At 44.6% G+C, this 25,899-nt stretch overlaps 1 protein-coding gene across 1 annotated transcript in view; it reads left to right on the top strand.

Annotated features, from left to right (window-relative positions):
* LOC134601435 (F-box only protein 22-like) overlaps positions 1-25,899 on the top strand; it is a 52,599-nt gene that overhangs the window by 10,948 nt on the left and 15,752 nt on the right. Inside the window, exons 2-3 of the mRNA XM_063445921.1 lie at positions 2,669-2,813; positions 22,123-22,210. Coding sequence (XP_063301991.1) covers positions 2,669-2,813; positions 22,123-22,210 — 233 coding nt within the window. The remainder of the gene's footprint in view (positions 1-2,668; positions 2,814-22,122; positions 22,211-25,899) is intronic.

Genomic DNA, 25,899 nt, shown 5'->3' with positions numbered 1-25,899 from the left:
GTGTCATCACGACGATATTATTGGTGAATGGACGTTTTTTTTGTGTGAAAAATGCATAAAACAAATTTGAACGCTAACTTTGACCACTGTTTGACCAAGTAGCTTTGACAAAGACTGGAAATATCTCATTTGCAATACCTTGGGTTGTCTACTTTTGCAAATGGTGTACTATCATGGGAGTAATTTTTGATTCTTGGATTTCCATATGGTTTCAAAGGCAACACAACCAAGCTGGCAAATTTCAATGTGTATAAACTGAAAAATAGAACGTGGTATATTAGACCCTGTTACTTTCCAAAACACCATAAAACCTGTACATAGGGGGATACTGTTGTACTCATGAGACATTGCTTAATACAAATATGGATATTTTTATTGCAGTAAAAACTAACAATATTATGACATTCACAGTTTAATATGTGACCTGTCATGATTCTCTTTTATTCCAGAAGTTTGGTCCTTAAGGGGTTAAATGCCATGCAGAACATGAAAAATAACATTTCTTAATTTCTCAAAACTTTTTAGATTTTATTCATATTAAATTGTTTCCTATAGGAATATTTGATGTAAAATGAAAGCCCTCTTTCACTATAGACACTATAGTCACCTGAACAACTTTAGCTTAATGAAGCAGTTTTGGTGTAGAGAACATGCCCCTGCAGCCTCACTGCTCAATCCTCTGCCATTTAGGAGTTAAATCCCTTTGTTTATTAACCCTAGTCACACCTCCCCTGCATGTGACTTGCACAGCCCTCCATAAACACTTCCTGTAAAGAGAGCCCTATTTAGGCTTTCTTTATTGCAAGTTCTGTTTAATTAAGATTTTCTTATCCCTGCTATGTTACTAGCTTGCAAGAGCCTCCTGTATGTGATTAAAGTTCAATTTAGAGATTGAGATACAATTATTTAAGGTAAATTACATCTGTTTGGAAGTGAAACCAGTTTTTTTCATGCAGGCTCTGTCAATCATAGCCAGGGGAGGTGTGGCTAGGGCTGCATAAACAGAAACAAAGTGATTGAACTCCTAAATGACAGTGAATTGAGCAGTGAAATTGCAGGGGAATGATCTATACACTAAAACCGCTTTATTTAGCTAAAGTAATTTAGGTGACTATAGTGTTCCTTTAACAAAATGATCTATAATAAGGGTGCGTAGTTATACCTTTAGTGACAGCCACTAAAGTGCGTCCTATCTCAGTGCTGCACGGTATTCAGCGCCTCCACGCTCTGCATGGAGGCACTGAACGTTCCCATAGATATGCATAGATTCAATGCATGTCTATGAGGAGATGCTGATTGGCGCAGCGCTTTGCAACGCATGCACAATAGCTTCTCAGTGCTTTCCTCTGGGAAAGCATTGGATTGGCAGAGATCATCAATCATGATTATCTCAGCCATAGAGGCGGGGAGACCGGCACGGTGTGGAAAAAAGGTGAGTATAAACTCCATTCCCACATGAATGAATGTTGATCCCTAGTGACCAGCCTCCATCCAGATTATCGGTCTGGCGGTTGTTCTGTATATTCAGCAATTTTGGTAGCTGCCGACAAAGATACAGATAATGCAGACCGGGGGGGGGGGGGACTAAAATATATATATATATATATTTTTTTTTTTATTTTTTTTTTTTAATTAAAAAAAAAAAATTACATTTCCCCCTCCCATTTTACACATACCTGCACAAACACATACACACTACACACACACTCTGCACAAACACTGCATTCACTATACACACTACACAAACACACACTCTGCATTCACTATACACAAACATACACTGCATGCGCACTTACACACACACACACTGCATTCACTAAACAAATACTCTCACTGCATCCACTATACACACACACATTCTTGAGAGCTGTGATGTCCCTGCTCCGCTCACTCACAAGCTCCTTAGTGATGCCGGGGCCAGAGTGACATCCTATTTCTACTCTGAAATCACTAAGCGATGAAGCAGAGCAGGGAGATCACAGCTCCCTCTCTGTCCACCTACAGAGCGCATAGCCACCCGCTTAGGAAGGAACATGTTCCCAAATCCCAGGAGCCAGGACTAAATTCCTGATCGCCATGGTGACCTGGCACCTGGGATTTGTCGAGCCTTGCTATAGGCATGCACAACACTGGTTTTGGTGCAGTGTCTCAGGTTCCTTACACCTGCAAGGCTAATTATTAGTTTTTTTGATAAATTGCAATAATTAGCTTTGAGTGGGAACTCCACCTCTAAAGGGACATCAGAGCTGGACCCAGGTAAGTGACAGAAGGTGTTTTGAATTAAGAACAGTTCTCAACCTCTGTTTTAGGCACAAGTTGTCTTAAATTTAGAAATTTGGCTTTTTTGGGGGGGGCTTTTTTTTTTTTTTTTTTAATACATGACCATGTATAGCAGAAAATTCCCACAATGACAAGGTAAAAAGAAGCCTCACATGGTTTCCCCACTAGGTGGCACCTTGGCAAAGTCTGGTACAACTGAAAAATAATACATCACTTTATTAAAACATTTCTCTTTATTGGCCATTTTCAGCCCTAGATTGCATTATTGACAATGGTTAGAATTTCAGTGTGTGTGTGTTTGCTAATGACTCAAGAAGCAACTTTGTCACTTTTTTTTTTTTTTTTTTATCTGTTTTTTATGCATATGTAATGCTTTTCTTGGTCTTAGTGTATGCCGCCTTTGGAGAGATTGTGCTCAACGCAACCTAAAAACAAGGCAGAGGATAACTTGGGTATCTTACACCGAAGACACTGAAGATGACCTGCCATTTTTTTCTCACCCATTGGTCAATGTGGTTAAAAGTGAACTTGAGGTAAGGATATTTTAAGAAGATGTGGTTAAGGCAGAGTATATTCTGCCCAGACCCCCAGCATGGGGTCTCCATTCCTTTACACATTGATCCCAACCAGGCATCTCTGTTTCTGGGAGATAATTGAGTCAAAGCTCGGTAAGTTAATTATCTCCCAGATACAAAGAGTCAAATACATAAACACTGAAAATGGTTATGAACCCCCACACGTCTTATCTCCCTGGATAGCTCTTGGTGGAGCGCCCAATCGGTGCAAATAGCGCTCTGATCCGTGGAGGTTTGGAGAAACGCCACTCAGTTAACGTTTAGACCATCTGTTAGCGTGTGATCTAATGCCGGAAACTGTTACAGGTATTGGCCGGTACTTTACCTGGGTCTCTGGGCGGTTTACTAGTATTTAATATATAAAATATTCCTTTTTTTTTTTTATCGGTAAGTTGGTACATGCATTATGATTACAAGATTATAAAGTGCGATGTGATTTGGTAGGTTTCGGGTGGAATATTTATGTCCCTGTTATGGAGGGCAAAATGTTATTGAGTCCACCATAGAAGCGTTTTATCGGTAGATGTGATCTAGTCATATACATAGGGCCAAACTGGTCACTGAGAGTACAAGAGGGGTTTGTTGCTGCCTTCGTTCAAGGGGTCATGGAGTGGGAGAACTGTCACCGTATGTTCCTGGTGTGGTATTTGTAAATTAACAGCTAGGAAATTTGTCAGAGCTGTGGCAGCTGACCTTTAATGTAGATAAGTGCAAGATACTGCATCTTGGACGTAAAAACCCAAGGGCAGAGTGTAGAATATTTGATAGTCATAACCTCAACATCTGAGGAAAGGGATTTAGGTGACTTAAAAGTAGGCAGACCATGTAATAAAGCAGCAGGAAATGCTAGCAGAATGCTTGGTTGTATTGGCAGAGGTATATGGCTCATGCCATTGTACAGAACACTGGTGAGCCCTTACTTGGAGTATTGTACGCAGTACTGGAGACCGTATCTCTACTTTGGAGAGAGTTCAGAGAAGGGCTACTAAACTGGTTCATGGATTGCAGGATAAAACTTACCAGGAAAGGTTAAAGGATCTCAACATGTATAGCTTGGAGGAAAGACGAAACGGGGGGGATATGATAGAAACATTTAAATACATAAAGGGAATCAACACAATAAAGGTGGAGACTATATTTAAAAGAAGAAAAACTACCACAACAAGAGGACATAGTCTTAAATTAAAGGGGCGTGGCCGGAACCCAAGCCGGATGGTCGCGGATTGAACGAGCTCTGCCGACAAGGCTCATTAAAAGCTTCCATTCTGCAAAAAACAACTTGCCCACGATCACCCTTAAGAATGTCGCAATACCGCTCGAAAAAAGCGGCGGACGCCAAGGAAAAAGCGGATTTCTTTGCAGCCCGCACACCTCAGCACAAATCTGTGAGCCAGCAGGCCCAAGATGGCGCCGAGTCCGACACGGACAGTGAGCGCACAGCGGGAATGGCAGTAAGCAAGCAGACCCTGCAGCAAATGCTGGACGACCTGGCAAACAAAATGCAAAACACAGTCCACACAGCAGTTGCTGACCTAGGCAACCGGACCACCCACATGATGGGTAAAATGGAGGAATTTGTAGCAGCCCATGATTCCCTTGCAGACAAAGATCCAGGTTAGAACATTTTGAAAATAAATTAATGGATCTGGAAGATCGCTCCCGCCGCAACAATCTTAGGCTCAGGGGCATACCGGAGGAGGTGCGACCACAGGAGCTGACAGCTTATGCAACTGAGTTCTTCCGTTCCATATTGCCTGATATACCATCAGACATGATGATCCTGTATAGGATACACAGAGTCGCCAGCCCCACGCACCTACCCCCCTCCACCCCACGAGATGTGCTTATGAGGGTACATTACTTTCATGTCAAGGAACAGATTCTGAGGGCTCACCCGACCAACAGCACGACAATGGAGAAGTTTAAAGATATACACATCTACACGGACTTGTCCACCAAGACCCTGAGGAGAAGACGGAAATACAGAAACATCACAGAATCTCTATCGCCAGCACAACCTCCAATATCGCTGGGGATACCCGGTTAAACTGCTCATCAACAAGGACGCAAGACGCACATGGTCACATCCCACACAGAGGGCACTGAACTTTTGCAAGCATGGGGCATAGAGGTGAACAACCCACCCACGGGCCATCCTCGCAGCGTTTGAATGCAAGGGGAGTGGAAGACAACTAAAACGAGGAGACATGCCCGGCGGATGGTGCAGTGAACATTACGGGACATTTACGGTTCGAGTTCCATGGTCAAAGGTTTGAAGTAAGGGGACTGAACGGGAGGGTGGGGAGAGGAAAGGGGACATATCCCGGTGGTTATAGGGAAGGTCATCATGCCCTAGCACGTAAACGTTAACACACATTCCCGCTGGCGTGGAGCGCCCTGGAGGGCAATCCATGCTAAGGAATGTGTACCTAAAGGAGATAAGTAAAGGGGCAAGATCTCTCCACCGCTCCCGTGGGTGACCTAAAAAGCCCAGTCAGGCCAACAAGACAAGTAGACACCCACGTTTTATATACACAGACATGGGCGTCATAACCGTAACCTCCCCACACACAGACATACCCTATAAACCTAGACGAGAGTTTGAATCACACGATCTTTAACTGAGAATATAATTAACTCAAAGAAGAAAAAAATAAATAAATTGAAAACAAAAACAAACACCAGGCACATATTCAAACTCTTAAAAAATTGCAAGACCTCCACAGAGCTAACCAAATCACTCCCTCAAACACCACGCAAACCGCGATAGCTGACTTGCAAAGACAAATCAATACCATAGCCTTTCAAAAAGCAAGTTACGCATTAAAAAAATTAAAAGCCACTACCTTCGTCCTAGGAAACAGAGCTAGCAAAGCATTAGCCCAAAGACTCTGAGACAAGCAGGCACAAACTAGAATCCCTTACCTGCTGTCCCCAACAGGACACAAACTGACCCAACCTACAAAGATCTGTGATGAGTTCGCTACTTATTGCAGTTCCCTTTATAACCTCAAGAACAACTCGCAAACACCCCAACCCACCCACGACACAATACAATAATATCTACGCAGGTTTGAGCTGCCTAAACTTCAATCACACCATATTACACACCTAACCAGCCCTGTCACTGACCAAGAAGTAATGCATCTTATAGAGTCGATGGCGAAAGGGAAGGCACCAGGACCGGACGGTCTCACCGATATTTATTATGCAACTTTCAAACACACACTATGTCCACACATAACAAGGGCTTTCAACCATGCTACACAACAAGGTAACCTCCCAACCGAATTCTTAGCAGCACATATCATAACCCTGCCCAAACCGGGAAAACCTCCAACAATATGCCAGAACTTCAGGTCCATCTCCCTGCTAAATGCAGATGCAAAACTGTACGCTAAGATATACGCAGAGAGACTTAAAACAATCTTGCCGGGTCTGATCTCTACAGACCAAGTGGGGTTTGTATCAGGCAGACAAGGTCCAGACAACTCGAGGAAGGTACTAGACATCCTACATTACCTCGACCGCTCCAAAACACAAAGCACACTCCTTTCATTAGACGCTGAAAAAGCGTTTGACTGCCTGAACTGGCGGTTTCTGCGGGACGTGTTAAGCGGATATGGATTCCCTCCCGAATTCCTTAATGTGGTGAGGGCCCTATACAGTTCCCCATCAGCTACAGTGTTAAATTCTGGATTTAGTTCCACCCCCTTCACGATTACCAATGGCAAGCGACAAGGCTGCCCCCTCTCCCCAATGCTGTATGTGCTTGCCTTGGAGCTGCTAGCAATAGCTATCAGAGCAAACCAGGATATTAAAGGGGTCACCATAGGAGGCAAAGAATATAAACTTAACCTGTTCGCGGATGACATCCTACTCACCCTAACCAACCCATCAATATCACTCCCAAACCTACACAAAGAAATACAAGACTACAGCAGAAATCATATCAGTTAAACCTAATTAAAACCCAGGCCATGTGCATAAACATCCCCAAAGAGGAGGAACAGCGGTATCGTCTTACATTCCAGTACGACTGGAGAGACGACTTCCTAACATTCTTGGGCATAAAACTAACAAAAAAACACACGGACCTCTTTGCTACTAATTATATTAAACTAGCCAAAAAAGTAGAGCATCTACTACACTCATGGCAGAATAAATCTCTATCATGGTTGGGCCGAATAGCGGCTATCAAAATGACAATCCTACCGAAAATCCTCTACATGTTCCGCTCCCTGCAGATACCCTTGACACAGACATACCTACAAAGACTACAATCTAGTCTGATTAAATTCAGTTGGGGGGGGGGGGGGGAAACATCCCAGGGTCCCTAGAACATTACTCATGAGACCGTCAGACAAAGGGGGTCTCGGATTCCCAAACCTTAGGGCGTATTATGTGGCAACACAAACAGCCAACATCCTGGCTATGCACACCTACTCATACACCCCCCAATGGATAGAGAGAGAGGCCAGTTGCAGTGGGACATCAGACCTCTCGGCGACCATGTGGATACCCAGGCGCCTGCGGTTCACTCCATCAAGCATTCTGCCCACCACTAAACTTCTGCACAACATATGGGATAATCACAGAGACGCGCTTTGCTCCGCCAGACCGTGGTCCCTGGCAACGCCACTACACACAATTAACCTCTGCAATGATACATTTCCACATAGAGCATGGAAGGCGTGCAACTTCACACACACTACACCAACTGTGCAACCCACAAGGCATACACACGCTCCCGACCATACAGAACACACACGATCTACCACAGCGGCAAACTTTTTCCTACTGGCAACTCAAAACCCTAATTAGCAACACCAAAGACAATGATCCCACACCCACGTTCGACACCACTCTCCCTACCTTCGAGAAGATGTGCCTACACCAAATACCAACCCAAAAAACGCTATCAGTATGTTACAAACTAATTACCGCACACAATACTGAACCTAAGTGGCAGTTCCAATCAGATTGGCACAAAGACATAGGCAGAGACCTCACACAAGATGAATGGAACCACATCTACGCAACCCACAAGGGTCTCACTTCGTGCGCCTCCCTTCTGGAGTCAGCCCGAAAAATACTCTATGGGTGGTATGACACCCGCACGACTCAAGAAAATGTACCCAAACACGAGCAACAAATGTTGGAGGTGCCTAACCCAGGAGGGGACAATGCTCCACATCTGGTGGACATGTGCCTTGGTCCAGTCAAACTGGAAATAAGTATAAGAGTTGATACGGGGGGCCACAGGGTGCATCTTAGAATACAGGGTCGAAACCTTTTTACTCAAACTCTTACCTCCCAGTGGAAAACCCCAACGATCCCCTCCATAGCGGAAGTAACCACATTGGTTTCCACGACACTGGTCTATGAGACAATAGTGTGGCACCAACTGAAAGTGGTTATAGGGAGCACCACAGCAAAAGAACTTTGGACAGCTTATGTAGAGGGACGGGCCTCTAGATAATTCCCTAAAGTAGCCAAAAGAGACCAGAATAAGACGTACTTCGGGTTGTCTGAAGTTGAGAAGTCGTATTTGGGTCGTTAAGTAAAAGATCATTCAGTTTCCACTGGAATGATTTAAGAGGAAGGGATGGGATCTGAATGGCAAGAGACGGGTGCATGGTCAGACCAGGTGATCGAGCCATATATGCTGGATTCTACTAAATGTAGCAACCCATACAGCAGGAAACACTCTTGATCTCGCATTCACCAACCTCTTTACTGCCTCTAATTTCTCCAATATTCCCTTTCCTCTATCTGACCACCATCTGCTGACTTTTGACGTTGGCATACCTAATTGACACCACCGTCTGAACATCACTCTCACAGAAACCTCCAATGTCTTGACCTAGAGCATTTCTCCATTAATCTCCAAACTCTCCTTTTACCGATATCAAACCTAAACCTGTCCTAGTTCTGCAACCTCCTTCTACAATTCCACCCTCTCCTCTCAACTAGACATCATGCACCTTCTACATTTAAACGCCGCAGGGACCCCCAACAACAACCCTGGCACACCAAGCTCACTCGATACCTCCAAAAATGCTCCAGAACTGCTGAACGCTGTTGGAGAAAGTCTCACTGTGCATCTGACTTTCTCCACTATAAATTTATGCTGAGCTCATACAGCTTGCCTCTTTCCTCTGCAAAATAAAATTACTTCAATATCCTCATAACCACACTCTCCCATGAACCCAAACGACTATTTCACACATTTAACTCTCTTTTTCGCCCTGTTGTTCCTCCTCCACCTACTAACTTAACCACCTCAGACTTTGCAACTCACTTCACTGACAATATCTCTACAGTCAAGGAAGAGATTTCTCATCTGTCTTCTTCCCCTAACAATACTTCTCCTAACTTAACTCCCTCTGATATTCTATGTTCATTCGCACCGGCTACATTGGAAGACGTTTCTGCTCTGCTCCAGTCCTCTCGCCCCACCACCTGCTCCCTAGATCCAATTCCCTCGTATCTCATCCATACTCTGTCTTCTTCTCTTTCTCCACCTCTCACTAAAATTCTCAATCTCTCTCTTTCTCTCCTCTGGTATATTTCCATCGCCCTTCAAACATGCAACTGTAACCCCAATTCTAAAGAAGCCCAACCTTGACCCTAACTACCCATCCAACTACCGTCCTATCTCGCTACTGCCTTTTTTTGCATGCTACTGCCTTTTTTTGCATGCTACTGATCCTTGAAAGAATTGTGTATGCGAGATTGACAGACTTCCTCGAGTCCAACTCTCTGCTACAACCGCCTTAGTCTGGTTTCCGCGCTAAGCACTCTGTGGAAACGGCACTGACCAACGTATGATCTACTCGCTGCAAAATCTTGTGGTCACTACTCTATCCTAATTCTTCTTGACCTGTCTGCGGCTTTTGACACTGTTGATCATAAACAGCTTCTTCTCATCCTCCGCAATATCGGTCTACAAGATATTGCTCTCTCCTGGTGCTCCTCCTACCTCTCCCAGTGCTCTTTCAGTGTTTCTTTCTCTGGCTCTGTTTCTTCTCCCCAACTCCTCTCTGTTGGTGTCCCCCAAGGTTCAGTCCTTGGTCCCCTACTGTTCTCCATCTATACTGCCTCCCTTGGTAAACTCATTAGCTAATTTGTCTTCCAATATCATTTTCTATGCAGATGACAAGCAAATCTACCTGTCCTCTCCTGATCTCTCCCCGTCCCTCTTGACTAGTGTCTCTGACTGCCTCTCTGCTATTTCTAACTGGATGGCTGCTCTTCCTTAAACTAAACTTGACCAAAACTGAAATTCTGGTCTTTCTTCCCTCAAGTGTTGTTACTCCTGTGTCTTCTGTCTCCCTCCAAGTCAACGGTGCTACCATCAGCTTCACCACGCAGGCTCGCTGCCTTGGTGTTCTCTTTGACTCCGACCTCTCCTTCAAGCCTCATGTTCACTCTATTGCCAAATCCTGTCATTTCCATCTCAAAAAATTGCTCGCATCCGCCTCTACTTAACGCCAGATGCGACTAAGGTGCTGGTCCATTCCACTCTCCTTTCTCGCCTTGACTACTGTAATCCGCTTCTCAGTGGTCTTACGTGCTCCCAACTTGCTTCCTATAAAATATAGAGCTCAATTTAAAATTCTGGTTCTTGCTTTCAAATCTCTACATAATGCTGCTCCCACCTATCTATCCTCCCTTATACACAAGTATGTCCCGTCTAGGCCCTTACGATCTGCTGAAGACTTCCGTCTATCTTCTGTCCGTACTCCCACCTCTGATGCTCGCCTTCAAGATTTCTCGAGGGCTGCACCGTTCCTGTGGAACTCGGTTCCCTCCTCCGTTAGATGCTCACCCAGTCTCCACTCCTTCAAAAAATCGTTAAAAACCCACTTCTTCATAAAAGCTTATCAATTAAACTGTTAATAGCTCCCGGCTGATTCCTCTTCTGCAACTGTCACTAGTCTAATACTACCCTTACCTTTTTGTGTCATTTTACCCCCACTCCCTCTAGTATGTAAGCTCATTGAGCAGGGCCCTCAAACCCTCTGTTCCTGTGTGTCCAACTCGTCTGGTTACAACTACATGTTTGTTTGTCCACCCATTGTAAAGCGCTGCGGAATTTGATGGTGCTATATAAATAACATTATAATAATAATAATACAAACTTTAGGAAGATCTGAGGTAGGAACAGCATGTCTAGTCTAGAGTTTGGTTTTTGTCGTTGCTGAGAAAAAAGAGTAGTCTTTGCTGGAGAACTATGCACTCACACTCGTCAGAGGCAGTCTTGGTCTAGGGAGATGATTAAATCTCTTGTGTGTGGATGCTTGGTAGAGTGTAGATCCTGAGGTGTCAAGAGATATTTTAAGGTAATCACCTAGAATAAGTTTGCCTTCCAAAAATGATTTCATAGTTTGTAAGCTTTTTCTTAGGACTCTGCATTGATGTCTGGTAAATATAGGTTTGCTAGGGTTAACATATTGACATATTTGACCTTTAACCATTAGTAGCCTGCCAGCGTTGTCTGATTTGTGGTCTGTGTATGTAAAAGGAGTGTGAACTGAGATGAGTGTGGCCACTCCAGACGACTTGGCCCTGTCGTAATTACTGAAGTGGCCCGTAGGGTACTTACAATTGTTTAGAGTATGGGGGCTTTTTTTTTTTAATTTTTTTTATGGGTTTATTGCAGGAAGGCTATAATGGCTCTAAGTTTGTGGAGTTCTGCCAATGTGAGCGAATTTTCTGGGGAGTTGAGGCTCCGAACAGGCAGGGTGACCACACGTATGGTAGCCATGGTGGTGTGGGGTTGTGTGAGTCCTTCCCTTCGCAAACCCAGGCAGCGTCCAAGTCTTGATTTTATGTAAAAAAAAAACCTAAAAATAGTACAAAGCTAAACCTAAAAGTTATAAACAGAACTATTTACATAACTGGTAATCACATATAGTAGCATTGCTGTTATATACTATTTTTACGAAATTGGCAGGGACGCTTTGGTGTCTGTCCCTATGTGGGGTTTAGTTACCACCAAGGGGCCTTTGTGGCACTGTGGGATAAGTCTATCCCTATTTCAGGGTTAGGGGAAGAGGTGGCGAAAATGTGTGAGATGTTAGTTGGGAGTAACTATCTCTGTTGTTAGGCCGACTCTCGGACAAACACAAACCCATGTGAATAATGAGAATGGGGTGGACTGGTTGTGAATCTATACAGTAAATAGAGGTTGTCTAAATCATATTCTGTAGACTTATTTAGAAGTTGTTAGTTTCATTTTTTATTTATTTTTTGCGTTTTGAGGAGCGATGGTTTACTCAGATGGTCAGGAGCAGGTATAGGGGGGTCCTGGATGTGATAGTGACTAGAGGGGGAACAGAGAATTAGTTCCACTCATATCTGAGAGTTCTCAACCGGAGGATTATTTGGAAGGGTTTTTTTTTTTGGGGGGGGGGAGGGGGGTTGGTTTTTGTTTTTTGGATATCTAGTTGGGAGAGGAACATATGGTCTGTGTAGGAACCAGGGAGCAAGAGTTATTTTTTTTTTTTTTTACCAAGAAGTGGTGGTAGAGGTGGTCAGAGGATGTTGAACTCCAGGAGCAGCGGGGGAAGTAGGAGGGAAGATAGGAGAATAATGGGTAATAAGGGGAGGGTGGTTAAATAAGGAATAAGTTGTAGGTATGTGAAGTCATCAGTCCATATTGCATGATTCGTATCTTCCAAAAAAGGTGGTCTTCATCTTCGGCGTGAGTCGATTAGCACGATGCTGTGTCAGGGCGGTATGTGTTCTGTAGCAGAGAAATCATGTTGAAGTTCCAATATCAGAGTGCTTTGGTTCCATACGTAATCCAGGCTTGGCAAAGTCCATTGCATACACAGTTCACTGTTTCGTTGGGTCAGTGGAGTTGGTTCTCCTCTCTTTTGGGGGGGGTTTGCTGCCAGCATCGGCGTTGAGGCAACTGGGGGATAGCTGGGACTTGCAAGGGGTCATTCCAGTCTGATACGTGAATCTCCGGAAGCTCGACGAAATGGTGGGATATCCTTGATAGAGTGTATGGTATAGAGGGCGCCTTTGTACGTGACACTAAAGGCCAGGGGGAAGGCCCTCTGGTACCTTAAACCTCTGGAACTAAGTTCATTAGTGATGGGCCTGTATTGTCATCCAGAATAAGTCCTGGTAAATGGTGATCGGTGCGTTGTGGAATAGGAGAGATTGAGTGGATTGCCATAAGGCCGCAAGAATATTCTCCTTGCAGAAGTAGTAATGTAGGCGACATATGGCGTTGAAGGGTTTGTCAGCTTGAACTCCCTTTGGGTGTAGTGCTCTGTAGGCCCTGTCAAAATTGATAGGAGCATCAGGAGATTTACCCAGTAGAAGACTGAAAAGTTCCAGGAGGATGGTTGGGAGATCTTCTTGGTCATTCTCTGGGAGGCCTTTAACCCAAAGGTTGTTGTACCGGCCTCTATTATCGAGGTCGTTGAGATCTCTGCATGGGGGAGTGGAGTAGGCAGTTACCGAGTTCCCCACGTGGTGAAATATCTGAGTTGATACCGTCCAGTTTTGCATGGAACGAGGCTTCCAGCCTGCCCAGCATATTTGCAATGTTTTGCTTTGAGGGTAGATTGCGAAGGATATCTCCTCTCTTGAATAGTAGGGGGATTTGGGCATTGGTTGATTCCTTTTTTTTCTTAATCCGGATTTGTAACTTATTTCTTTGAGATGCTTCCGTTAATAAACATCACTTGGCTTGTTGATTATTTGAGTAATATTCTCAAAACTATTTCTAGTGGTATTTGTAGTTTGTATAAGTTTTATTGAACTTCACACAAAGTCTATCCTAGTCTCCTCACTGTTGCTTTTTCAATATTATGTTTACTAATGCACAACAAAACAAACTAGGTGTGTATTATTCCGCCATAAATACACCCACACAAAGTGGTACTTAACTTATGTAAATGATGCAGCTTCCCTGGTGGTTTTCTTCAATTTACCAAATTTTATTGAACAACAAGATACACATAATGTTTGGAATTCAGCTATACACTTTTTACTGTACTTCACTATATGGTTTAATTTCATCACTTTGTTTAAAGCAGCACTGTCATGGCCGAATCAATTTTTTTTTTTTGTTTTGTATTTTTTTTTTTTAACCCCCCCTCCCAACTCCACTATATCTAACTGACCCCTAAGTCCCCCAAATTACCTATTTTTTTTTTTATCTTTATTTTCTGCCCTGACCTATATTCTGGGCGCCACCATCTTTGAGTGGTAGATGAAGTACCTGTGGGAAACGTCATCTGGCCACACTAGATAGTGCTGTGAGATTCCCGCACACGCCCAGTTAAACACTTGTGCATGCAAACTGGAATTTCATCCATTAATTCGTCAGACGAATGAAAAGAAATGTCAGATGAGCAAACATCGAATCTCAGTGTTCATTTGTTTGTTCAGTTTATTACAAGGAGGGAGCTACCAGCGCGCTGCTCCCTCCTTGTAAAATGGAAAAATAGAAGCGGCAGGGAGCAGTGTTTCTCGCCACTTTCTAAGCCCCCCATGTCCTCCCTTACTCTATGGGGGTCGGCACAAACTGAGCTCTGCATGGCGGTGAAAGGCTTATAAAGCCTTGCCCCACCCTGCAATTAGGCTCAGAACACTCTGATTGGATGACTTGAAATCCATCCAAGCAGAGTGCTCTGTGTCCTTTTACTCAGTGTGGGAAAATTTCAAAGAACTTTCCCATGCTGTGTAAAATGACTAGCACTCTGGTTAGATTCCAAGCCAACCAATCAATGGTATGAGTCAAATTACACAGCTTGGGAAAATTCCAAAGAACTTTCCCACGCTGTGTAAAATGAGAGTTCTCTGATTGGCTTAAACCAACCAATCAGATTGTTCTTAGCCTAATTGCAGGGCGGGGCAAGGCTTTATAAGCCCTTTCCCTGCCCTGCGGAGCTCAGGGGGCCTTTTCATTTAGGGCTGCCCATTATTGTTGTTCATGGCCCCCACCCACTGCTCAGGGGTGAGGGCCGGGGAAGGAGGACAATAAGTCCCGCCCCCACCCGCCACTTTGGGGGGGCTCTAGGCCCCCCCTTCAGTTTAATAGCTCCCACTCGCACGGCACGGGTGGGGGCTTTTTTTTTTTGTGAACCACTGCTGACTGTTTAATAGACATGCCCCTACTCGCGGTATAGCAAGTAGGAGCAGCATTTACTAATACTAAGTAATCTTTACTTGGTATTAGTAAATGTGGCTGCAATACCAATTTAGGTCTTTCAGCCTTCTGGTAGCTCCCTAATACCGTGGAAATTGGGGAGTTATCTACTAAGCGGCTGCAAGATGCATCCACAGCACGAATAGGATAGGAATTGAATTCATTAGAATGAAATTTCGAAACGAACAAAGTCCTGAATTGCGTCCTGACACGAATGAAGAAACTGTTCTCATTCTGTTAGGAGGCAATTCGGCAGTTTCGCCGGCGTTCTGGCTAAATGATAGGAAGCATCGCGAGACCATGGAGGAAAGCTAAGAATTGTGGGAACATTTCTCTGACCACCGGAAATGAAGCACACTTTGCTCCTCCGCTGGTCAGAGATGGTCAGACGTAGGAAACCTCCATAAGACAAATAGTCCCTACTTTGTCTTATGTTTTAAAGAAAACTAGAGCAGACTGGAAGAAATGAAGAACAGATCCTGAGAGAAGAGTAATCGATTTTAAAGAAAGGTAAGTTCGGCATGACAGTGCCGCTTTAATTATCCCTGTATTAAACAAATGTGAATTCTTGAGGTTTGAAAAATAAAATTTAAACTTGGAAATCCACACCTCTTTATCCTGCAACTGGGTGCCTCCATCTTGGCTGCATTTTAGTTATTATTGTATGTTTTACCCATTGCACCTGGCTGTCAAAACTGAGAAATGTCAGGGTATTTCCACTGGCAGGCATTTTGTTAAAGAAATGAAAAATGTAAGTCACCCATAAGCGGATTTGATTCAATTTTTGTAACACAAATGCCAAGACAGACAAATTTTTACTTCTCTGTGTCTGTTCATTCAGAAACCTGAGCAAAGGAATGCGGCTAGCGTAAACATTGAGCAGAGATAATAGATCTATAGATATATAATTTTTTTTTCCTCTCTACAAGACCTTATGTCTGAAAGAAGGGGGGTAGAAAAAGTAACAGCTCACAAACACATGTATGTGTTCAGCGCTATTCTTGTAACGTTGGCGTGTGTATTGTTTGATGTAAAATATAGATATGAACAAGTCGGTTGAAGTGTGCCGAAAACCGACTTATGCGGTAGGCCTGTAATAAAAAGGGCAAAAATTAGGAGTGTCTTGCCAAATATTTATTGCATACATGAAACCTAGTGCAAAGAAAATACCTCAAGATGACCGTTTTACAAACGCAGACCTCATTTCTTACACAGGTTGAGGTATGTACAGAGCAAATGCAGATGACTTCCAGCGGCCCAAACATTTAATTACATGTACTGGAATATTGTGACTAAAGGCCGTGGAGGCTGCCCCTATCCTAAAAGAATGTCCAGAAAAATTGCTGGCATTTAGACCTAGTCTGGTCAGTAATATGCGTACGTATTGCATGAACTTTGCGGTTAAGACAGCTTTGTGGAGCACTTTTACCGGGCACCATTTGTTTGAAGTAGGATAATGTGACATGCACTACTTTACCAAGCTGACTTGTTTTAGTAATGGGTAGGTACAAGATATAGTGATCTTGTTGTTTGATGAGATAGGAACGTTTAAGGCAGTCTCGTGCATATTTGTTACCATGTATGGTGATTTCGCATGGTCTAAGAAAACCGTAATAAGCCAGGTAGATGGCCGTTTTGATTACAAAAGTCCTGTTTATGTATTGGTAACCTTAGGGGTGGAGGAGTGGTACTGGTTTTCTGTATGCCTTTTTAGTATGGTTTTTATGGGGTAAGATGATGATGATGATGATGATTAAAAAAAATAGGGTTATCTGGGTATAAGGTATACATGTGGTGTTGGATGCCGGTAAAATATAATTTAATGGTGTTGTGTGATAGTTTGAGTTTCAGGTGACAAACGGATACAAAAGCTACCAGAGTTGAAATAGTAAAAAACTGAACCAGATTATGTTCTAACATAAATCTCTTAAACAGTGTGAAAGCTCTATTGTAAGACAGGTTTGTGTTTTCAGAGAGCCAAACTAGCCAAGGCGAGACTATGCCTTGCTAACTCTTTTAATCCATTACAAGTTCCTGAAACACGGTGCTGCAGTGGCTGTTGGTGAGGCCGTAGTTAACATGTCTCTGAAGGCCTGGAATTCAAAGTGAGACAATTTGTCAGCTGCACTATTATAAATTCCTGGTACATGACAACACATTAAATAAAATTGATTACAGGCTGCCAACCAGGTCAGTCTCCTCATGAATCTCATGATCGTCAGAGATGAGGAACGTCTCTTGTTAATAATGTGGCAGGTAGCTAGGTTGTCGGAGAAACAGCGTACCAAGCTACCTGCCCAAGACTGACCCGCTGCAACGATAGGGTATACCTCGAATAAGGCTGAGGTGTGTGAGAACCCCTTGATGTGCTGAACCTCCTCTGGCCAACCATCCCAGAGCCACTCATTGCCAAATATGGCCGCAAAACCTGTGGATTCTGCAGCATCCATCCAAATGACAGGAGGATGAATAGACAAATGTGGTAAAAACATACTTCTACCACGAATTAGCATCACATTAATAAGTTAGCAGTAGCCTGTGAATTCAGGCACACGGCTAAAGTCATTCGGCAATAGTGGAAGAAGGCAAAGGAGTCTCGAAATAGAGGCTCTGCCTTGCGGAATGGTTCTTATTGCAAAATTTAGTGACCCCAACAAAGATTGCAATTCCTTCCAATTGCATGTCCTATTATGCAGAAAATTGTTTATGTTCTGCAAGATACTATCAATTTTGCTTAGAGGGGAGGCTAGCTTCCATGCTCACAGAATCGCGAATCACTTACCAACGTGTCAGGGCCTTCTGTTTTCTTGGGAGAAAAAAATAGATGGCTTTGGTTAGATCACTGGGAGGAAAGGAATTATTCTCCACAAACAAAGTCATCTAAATAATGTATCACTGTATGGTACCTGCAATTGTTCAACAGAAGCCAACATAAGGTCTCGGCAAAGGTATTGAATATTGGGCTGCTTTTTGACCCGAAAGTGAGCCTTGTAAAAAAAAAAAAAAAATAGTATAAACCTTTCCATTTCAGATGCCATAGAGACGGGCGTATGGGCAGTAATTTAAATGCATTGATGATGTCTGTCTTACTCAGCCACGCTCCTACACCTGCTGTAATAATGGTGTGTGTGTATAGCGTTGTCTATGGTGGCGTACTGAAGAGAAAATTCCTCAGATGGAATTTGTGAGTTAAGGCTTGGTATGGCCAAGGAGTGTGGACAGATCTAAAATGAGTCTGTGTTTCCCTGAGGATTTTCCCGTGATTAATCCTATAGGGTTGGTTTCCAAATGGAAAATGGGGGTGTCTGAAAAGGTCCCAATAAAAACCCATCTTCCAATTCCCTTTGTAAAAGAGCATCAACCGTCTCCACGTCAGAGAACGGCGATTGTAAATTGTTGCGTTCGTAAATGCCAGCAGGAATATGTGCAAGACCTGTATGAAATCCCTCCGTAAAACCATCAATCCAAAAATCCACTAGATGTTTGGATGGGTAAGAAGCTAATTTTTACAGATGTCAGATACAGTTTAGCATGACTTATTAGGACACATGGACTTGGCATGAGCCCTAAAAGAATGTGAACACACATGCAACAATCTGCATTCACTATATCTGCACGTACCTACGTTAAAATTGTTGCACACCTGCGACTTTCCAAGGTAAACAATAGGACGACAGAGTTTGTCCTTGCCTGATCTGTCCGTCCTTGTCTGTGTCTCCTGGAAAGTCCCAGGTGTGGACTCTGGCATGATGGGACAATCGTCCGAGGCATGTGAGGGGGATGCACAAATTGCACCAGCCAGTGTCTTTAGACCAGCAAAGTGTCTGCAAAATAGCGCAGTATCCATGCGGCTCCAGTCAGTTTTAACGTTGTACTGAGTCAAAATTGCAGACGCCCTTGCTAAAAAAGGACCGGTGGTAATCATAAAAAGATGAGCCACCGTATTTATTTCCCAAGTCCACCAGTTTGTGCAAATAGAGGTCGAGTTCCTCTCGTCTATGCGGGTATACCGAACAAATTACATCCCGATATATACCAAATGCAATGACAAAATCTGGTATAGACAGTTTCTTATTAAGTCTAGGGTCCCTGGCTTTTAACACCCCTCAAATATCACCATAAGCATAAGTGCGGTTCTCAATAACATTGTGTGAAGCAATGAGAAGTGCAACAAGATTAACATCCTTCCCCTCCAAGATGTCCTCCTTAATGTTTGCGGGAACTATATGCACTGGATTAATACTGTGGGTTTCGAAACCTGATGGTAAGTAACTACCCATTTGTAATAGTGCAGCATCAGGGGAGTACAGTAGCTGAGGGCATAGATGAAATAACCGGAAGGCTCCGAGCCTCGGTCCTATCAAGTCTATCGTTAACCTTGCCCATAGATGCTACTAGTGAGGCAACCATGGCATGAAGGTCTGAGTTGCCTGGACCACTTGTCCCCTCTCCTGCTCCTGAGTTATCGGTGTTAGTCCGCATTAGCTTGAACAGTTCTGCTTTCTTGGTGTAGCAGGAAAAGGGATACTACGTGTGACCTGTTGCCATAGTTGGGCTATTTGGGTGCATTCCCACCATAATTGGAGGTTTGTTCCTTTTAAACCGCATCCTTTCCAGCATAAATCAGTGTCTGACCTGCCCATCTGTTTCATTTTGAGTGGGGTAAGGTACCATCTCATTAACGTCTTGAAGGCTTGTTCCTTGTGGGTAACAGATTGTGGCTTTCCATGTATTTTCCCCAGTCTTGACGGTTCCTCCGCACGCTTATATGCTCAGTTTTCTTCAAAATTTCTATTAAATGAACACTAATAAGAGAAGAAAAAAAAAAACTTCCTCTAGATGTTTTAGATGATCAGTGTTGTATTCCAGAGAAGTGACCTTTTAAATGCACAGTACTCCAGCTGTAAAAGTAATTTTAGGGAAAACACGTTCTGTCACTTTCAGAGCATGTGATTTGTTTTGTCTGGTTCTATTTATTGCATCATATTTGTGTTGCCTCATTTTTCACTGTTATTTTCTGGTCTATGTGTATATATATATATATATATATATATATATATATGTATTTTTTTTTATTCTGTGTTTATTAAGGTTATGAAAACACAATTACAGCGTATAGTGCATTACATAATGAGACATTGTCGTACGATAACACAGCACAGAGTAACAACCTAATTTTTGTTTGTTTTTTCAACATAAATCATTCGTAAAACTGTTGCAGAGATGAACAAGAGAGACCAAATCCTAAAGATACTCAAGATAGTGTGATCACAATGATGCTAGCCTATGCTGTTTTAAGATTTACTATAGATAATATAGATTTTAGGTAGCGTTGGGCATTGCTTTCTAAAAACAAAGGTATTGTCATCTGGCAGTCAAGTGTCAACTAGTGTAATGAGGCAATTGCCACTTAAAGAGTATCTCAGTAACTCAATATAGATAGGTGGTGAATTAAGATTAGTCCTAAATATGTTTTTCCATGTGCACAATGCCAAATGGGAGCAGTAGTAGATACAGCTGGTATTAACACGTAGGCATGAAAGGTCTAATTCTGCTCAAGTAAATAAAGACCAGTTAGGCTCAGCAGGTCATGTTTTGTTTTTGCCCCTAACCAAAGGGGGAGGAGGGTAATTACACCAGACGTGGTGGGTATAGCAGACCGAAATTGTTCTAAGTCTTAAAAATAATTAAACTACTTTTGGGTAGTAAGACCCATCAATAATAGGAGAAACCATATAGTAACAAATTAAAATTATAGACCACAAAATTAAAAAGTCAGTAGGTATGTCATGTAGCAAAGGTGTAGGTGAGTAACTGGTCTGAGCCCACGCGTGCTCGCTCTCTGTTCAGGTTCCAGAGTGGGTATCTCCAGCACCTCATGGGACAAATGGTACAACGTTAGCAGGATCCCAGTTCTGGGTTGAGTGTGACTGGGATTTGCTATTATTCATTGGAGGTAGGCCAAGTGCCCTAAAGAGTGTTGAAGCTTCTGCAACAATCGAGATTCTGTGTACAGTTCCTTGATTAGGCACAAACTGTGTACTCTGGGGGGCCCCATCGGTAGGCAACTCCCTTAGCTTGACTGTTACCACGTTAAGCGACTTGCGCCATTGAAGTGTGGTTCTGGTGAGGTCATGAAAAAATGAGATGAGCGTTTTCAAAGTGTAATAGTGTTTTGCCCCTAACGGCGGCCATAAAGCGACTTTTTTTTTTTTCTTGAATAGAGGTGGACTATGGAATCTCTTGTTACCTCTGTGGGAGGGCCTAGAGACTTCAGGATGCGATATGTTCTGGCAATCGTCAATTTCTGTAGAAGATTTGGGGGCAAGTTCACTGTGATCTGGTGTCTCAAGTAGTGTGGCAGTTTTTCTGAGGGAACAGTGTCAGGTATGCCCCATATCGGTCTTCTATGAAAGTAATTTGAGTATTGAGTACCAGATAGGAGGATTGGAACTGTGTGAGTTTATCTTGCATGAGAGGGAGGTTCCTGTGTAAATCCAATATGTTCTACTCAGCAACTCTGACTCTGTCACACAGCTTGTACTTCTGTTTTGACCATGGAGATGTCAGCTGAAAGTAGTTGCTTAATATGTCAGGACATTCTGAATGTCTTACTTTGTAGCTAGTTCCATCTCTTCCCAGGTTGTCGATGTGGAGGCATTGATCGTCTTATGCATAGTTTGGAAAGCAGTGGTATGCTGCTCCACAGAATTGATCGAGGTTGAGGCCTCATGTCTGTCCTCAGCCACCATTGACGCCTGTGACTGGTGCTGGACTACAGCACCATTTAACACTATGCTGTAATGACATATTACATTATGGCATTAGTTACTTGTGAAAATCTAGTCGTTCCTTTCCTCTTGTTATACCATCTACCAATTTCTGCTAGTTTTCCTATCCCTCAACCATCAGCCACATGTCACCGTTTACTATTGCTGGACTGTATGACCTTGCCGTCTGTGCCAGTCTTGCTTAGTTTGCTTTACCTTGAATCCTGGTACTGTATGTGCTCAATTTGTGTGTGAGCTTGCTCTAAAAGTATTACATGTTAATTGTTAATTTCCTGTTCTTTTTCTTTTTTTTTTGCAGAAGATTAACGTGCTTCCACACATCTTTCTTTATATCACAGACTATCAGAGTTTAAATAATTTTGGCGACTACGAAACTTCAAAGAGTGGTAAGATGGCACTACACGTGGTGCTGGGAATGATGTACACATGAGACACACTAAAGTGGTCATGGTGCTTGGTGTAACACTTTAGAATTCTATATAGAAAATATCTTGTGGGAGGACAATATTGCTACATGTGCCTGTAACGGGCTAACCACCATAGAGCTTTCTCTCCGGTGCTACCCACGTGTAGATATCCACCGGAGAGAGCCCCTTGGAACTATGACTCTCCTTCACAGCCACAGGGTCCCGCTGGACGCCTGGAAGTATGCGCCAGCCAACTGGTTTTGCGCCCTTTCTCCCGATTGGCCGGTGAAACGCTTCCCCTCCCTGCGTTCTGATTGGTGCAAATTGGTTTGTGCCCTTTTTCCTGACTGGCCGCTGCATGGTTTAGGTGGGAAATTTGAATCACCGGCCGAAACAAAATGTTTCTGTGGAGCTATTTTGAGGTATGTACAGAGCCTCAAGCCCAGACTTTGTACGACGATTTCTCGGGCTCTGTACATCCAATAGCTCCTCAATTAGCAGGGATCATAGCTGGGACCAGGAGCTATTTAGGGATATATGGCATGTTGCTGTATTGTGTGTTTTTGTGTGTTAGGCTCCCTGTGTCTGGGAGTTACCGTTCTCCCAGACACAGCGACACCGGGGTGGGCTTATGTTTTGTATTGCTGTAAATGAAGATCCCCTGCGGGAATCTGTGCACATAAATACTGTGTATCTTGCCTACAATAAACCATTCATTTTCACCCTTCACAAAGTCTCGAGCAGTGTTTGGGTGATGCTGGCAGCTATGATCACTCCAGGGCTGAGCACAACCAAGAAGGGCCGACCACAGGCGGTAGTAGGCCATCCTCGAGAGGACATACCTTAATAGTGCCTACATTTCATGAATCTGTATACACTTCTCCTGCCTCCAAGCTGCAGTTTTTGGGAGGGGGGGGGGGGGGTTCTGACTCTTTATTTTCCATCCAGATTAGAGGTGCACTACAACTGGGGAATCGTCTAATTTGGACCGGAAAAGGCTGTCAGACACCTAAAATTTAAAACGGTAAGTCTCCTCCTCCCTTAGTTATTACTCTGACAACCGAGACCCCAGTTCTCTGCCTGCCCTCAGCAGGAAAGGATCGTTTGCAGATACTCAGGTTTTTTTTTTTTTAGTTTATTTAGCGCCTACGTTCCACCTTATGACTTCTGTCAGCCGCTAGCCAGTTGCCAGAAAAGGTGAAGTTGCGCAGCACACACATCCTGGAAGCTCATGGTAGTGAAACGCACAGGTTGCGATGTGTACCAGCGGAAGATTGTGGAGCACAGTGCGCATGCGATATACGAAGGTGGGTGCCAAATTTGAAGATATTCCAGGGCCATGGAGGATTTTAAAGCCCAGCCAGCAACTACCTGTTTACCAGGTGCTCTCAGTTCTCTTGCACTGCGTTTTCAACAGCCCTCCAGCACACTTGGGCTTTCAGGCCATTAAGGTTAGACTGTCTGCGTTTATATTATGTCCAACAAAAGAAGAATACCCTGCACTCAGGTCCTGCACATATGCTCTGGCCTTCCACCAAGGGGGCGCTCTGTGTGTAGGATGTACACCGCTGACTCCACCAATGTAGTATCAAAGAAGAGAAACACGGGGGGCGGGGCCCGACCGCCATGCTGTGAGGTCGCACACAAGACGAGCTCCTGCAGTAAAACGACCTTAAGGATTGTAAAACCACTTATCTGCAGTCTGGAAGCAACGGTCCTGCGGGCAAGGAGGGGCTGGTGCTGATGCCAACCTGCCTACAAGCGATTTGCCCTCGGAAAAGGCATGTTGGCACCGCCATATCTGGGGCCTACCCGGGCGGTGAGTGAGGTGGACGGCCGCCACCTCGCTATCCTGCCCTGCGGTTTCCTCTCGGATCTCTGCTGCCACGTGGTAGGGGCCCCGTATCCCCCCCCCTTTGGACCGGTGGGGGTCATCCCGGTCCCAGGAGACTGTTCCCGCAACCCCAGGCGCCTGCAACAAGGAAGACCCTCCATCTCCAAAATCGCGACAATGGCGGGCAAACTGAAATGGCGGCAAAGTCGGAAATTAAGTAGGCTCAGCTGCCTGAAACTATCAGACGGACGGAGGTGAGGCAAAGGGGCTCCCTAGCACAATCGCACCTACACTTACCGACACTCAAACGTGCTGGAATTCCGGACTTCGCGGCGACAGCCGGAGCCTGCATCCCGACCCCCCCACCACGCGACACTGCCGACTCAGCCGCCCGGACAGACACTCCTGCGCTCCAACTAGCTCCCGTTGAAGAATGGGCAGCAGCAAGGAAACCGACACACACACTCCCAACAAGCGAAATGATGGACTCATCCAGTTTATAAGCATAACTTTAATTTGCACTGCCCTAGATAAATCAGATAAATCATCTAAGCCTGTTTTATCAGCCTGTTTTACAAGCCTGCTATATCAGCCTGTTTCTAAGCCTGTACTGTTAGCCAGTAATATGTCTATTTTATATGCCTGTTTTCCAAGCTTGATTAGTCTTAAAAAAAAAAAAAAAAAATGTGCACTATCTATTCATGCCGCATTCAGTCTTTATATGTACGTGTAAATCCTGGCAGAATGCTGTTGTGGCACTGGCCGGCATAAATGTACCCTGTTTTAACTATGCACGATAAAACTAAAGAATTAAAAAAAAAAAAAGAAGAGAAACTCCATGATATAGAACAGTGATGGCGAACCTATGGCACGCGTGCCACAGGTGGCACGCTGGGCCCTCTCTGTGGGCACGTGGCCATAGGTTTGCCATCACTGCAGAGTAGGCGCCTGCCTGCCCGAAACGGCAGGCGCCTACTCTGCTTCCGTGTTGGCAGGACCGGAAGCAGGGGAGAGGGATCGAGGAAGCAGCTCTCCTGTCCTCCCTCGAGCTGTGTGGAGCGTTGCCGCACCTTACCATGGCAACGCTCCACACAGCATCGCACGGGAGGACAGGAGAGCTGCAGGACCTGTCCTGTCCTGCATAACACCACCGGACCACCAGGGATGGCTGTGTTCCCCCCCTCCCCTTCACCAAAGGTAACAAGAAGGGAAGGGGGGGATACTGATTTAATTACCTACCCCCCTTACCTACAGCACCCCTACTCGCCTTACCAACAGACCCCTACCCTAGCACCCCTACCCCCAGCACCCCTACTCCCACTACCCACAGCACCCCTACTCCCAGCACCCCTACCCCCAGCACCCTTACTCCCCCTACCCCCAGCACCCATACCCCCCTTACCCACAGCATCCCTACTCCCACTACCCACAGCACCCCTACCTCCCTTATCCCCAGCACCCCTACTCCCCCTACCCCAGCACCCTTACCCACAGCACCCCTATCCCCTTACCCACAGCACCACTACCCCCAGCACCCCTACCCCAGCACCCCTACCCCAGCACCCCTACCCCAGCACCCCTACCCCAGCACCCCTACCCCAGCACCCCTACCCACAGCACCCCTACCCACAGCACCCCTACCCCCGCACCCACAGCACCCCTACCCCCCTACACACAGCATCCCTATCCACAGCACCCCCACCCCCCTACACACAGCACCCCTACCCCCTACCCACAGCAGCCCTACACACAGCACTCCTACCACCCCACAAACACAGCACCCCCCACACACAGCACCCTTTCCTCCCCACACACAGCACCCTTTCCTCCCCAC

This window comes from Pelobates fuscus, chromosome 3 (genome assembly GCF_036172605.1).
Source record: "Pelobates fuscus isolate aPelFus1 chromosome 3, aPelFus1.pri, whole genome shotgun sequence".
Taxonomy (NCBI): domain Eukaryota; kingdom Metazoa; phylum Chordata; class Amphibia; order Anura; family Pelobatidae; genus Pelobates; species Pelobates fuscus.
The sequence above is the reverse complement of the archived record's forward strand: the minus strand, read 5'-3'. Positions and strand labels throughout refer to the sequence as shown.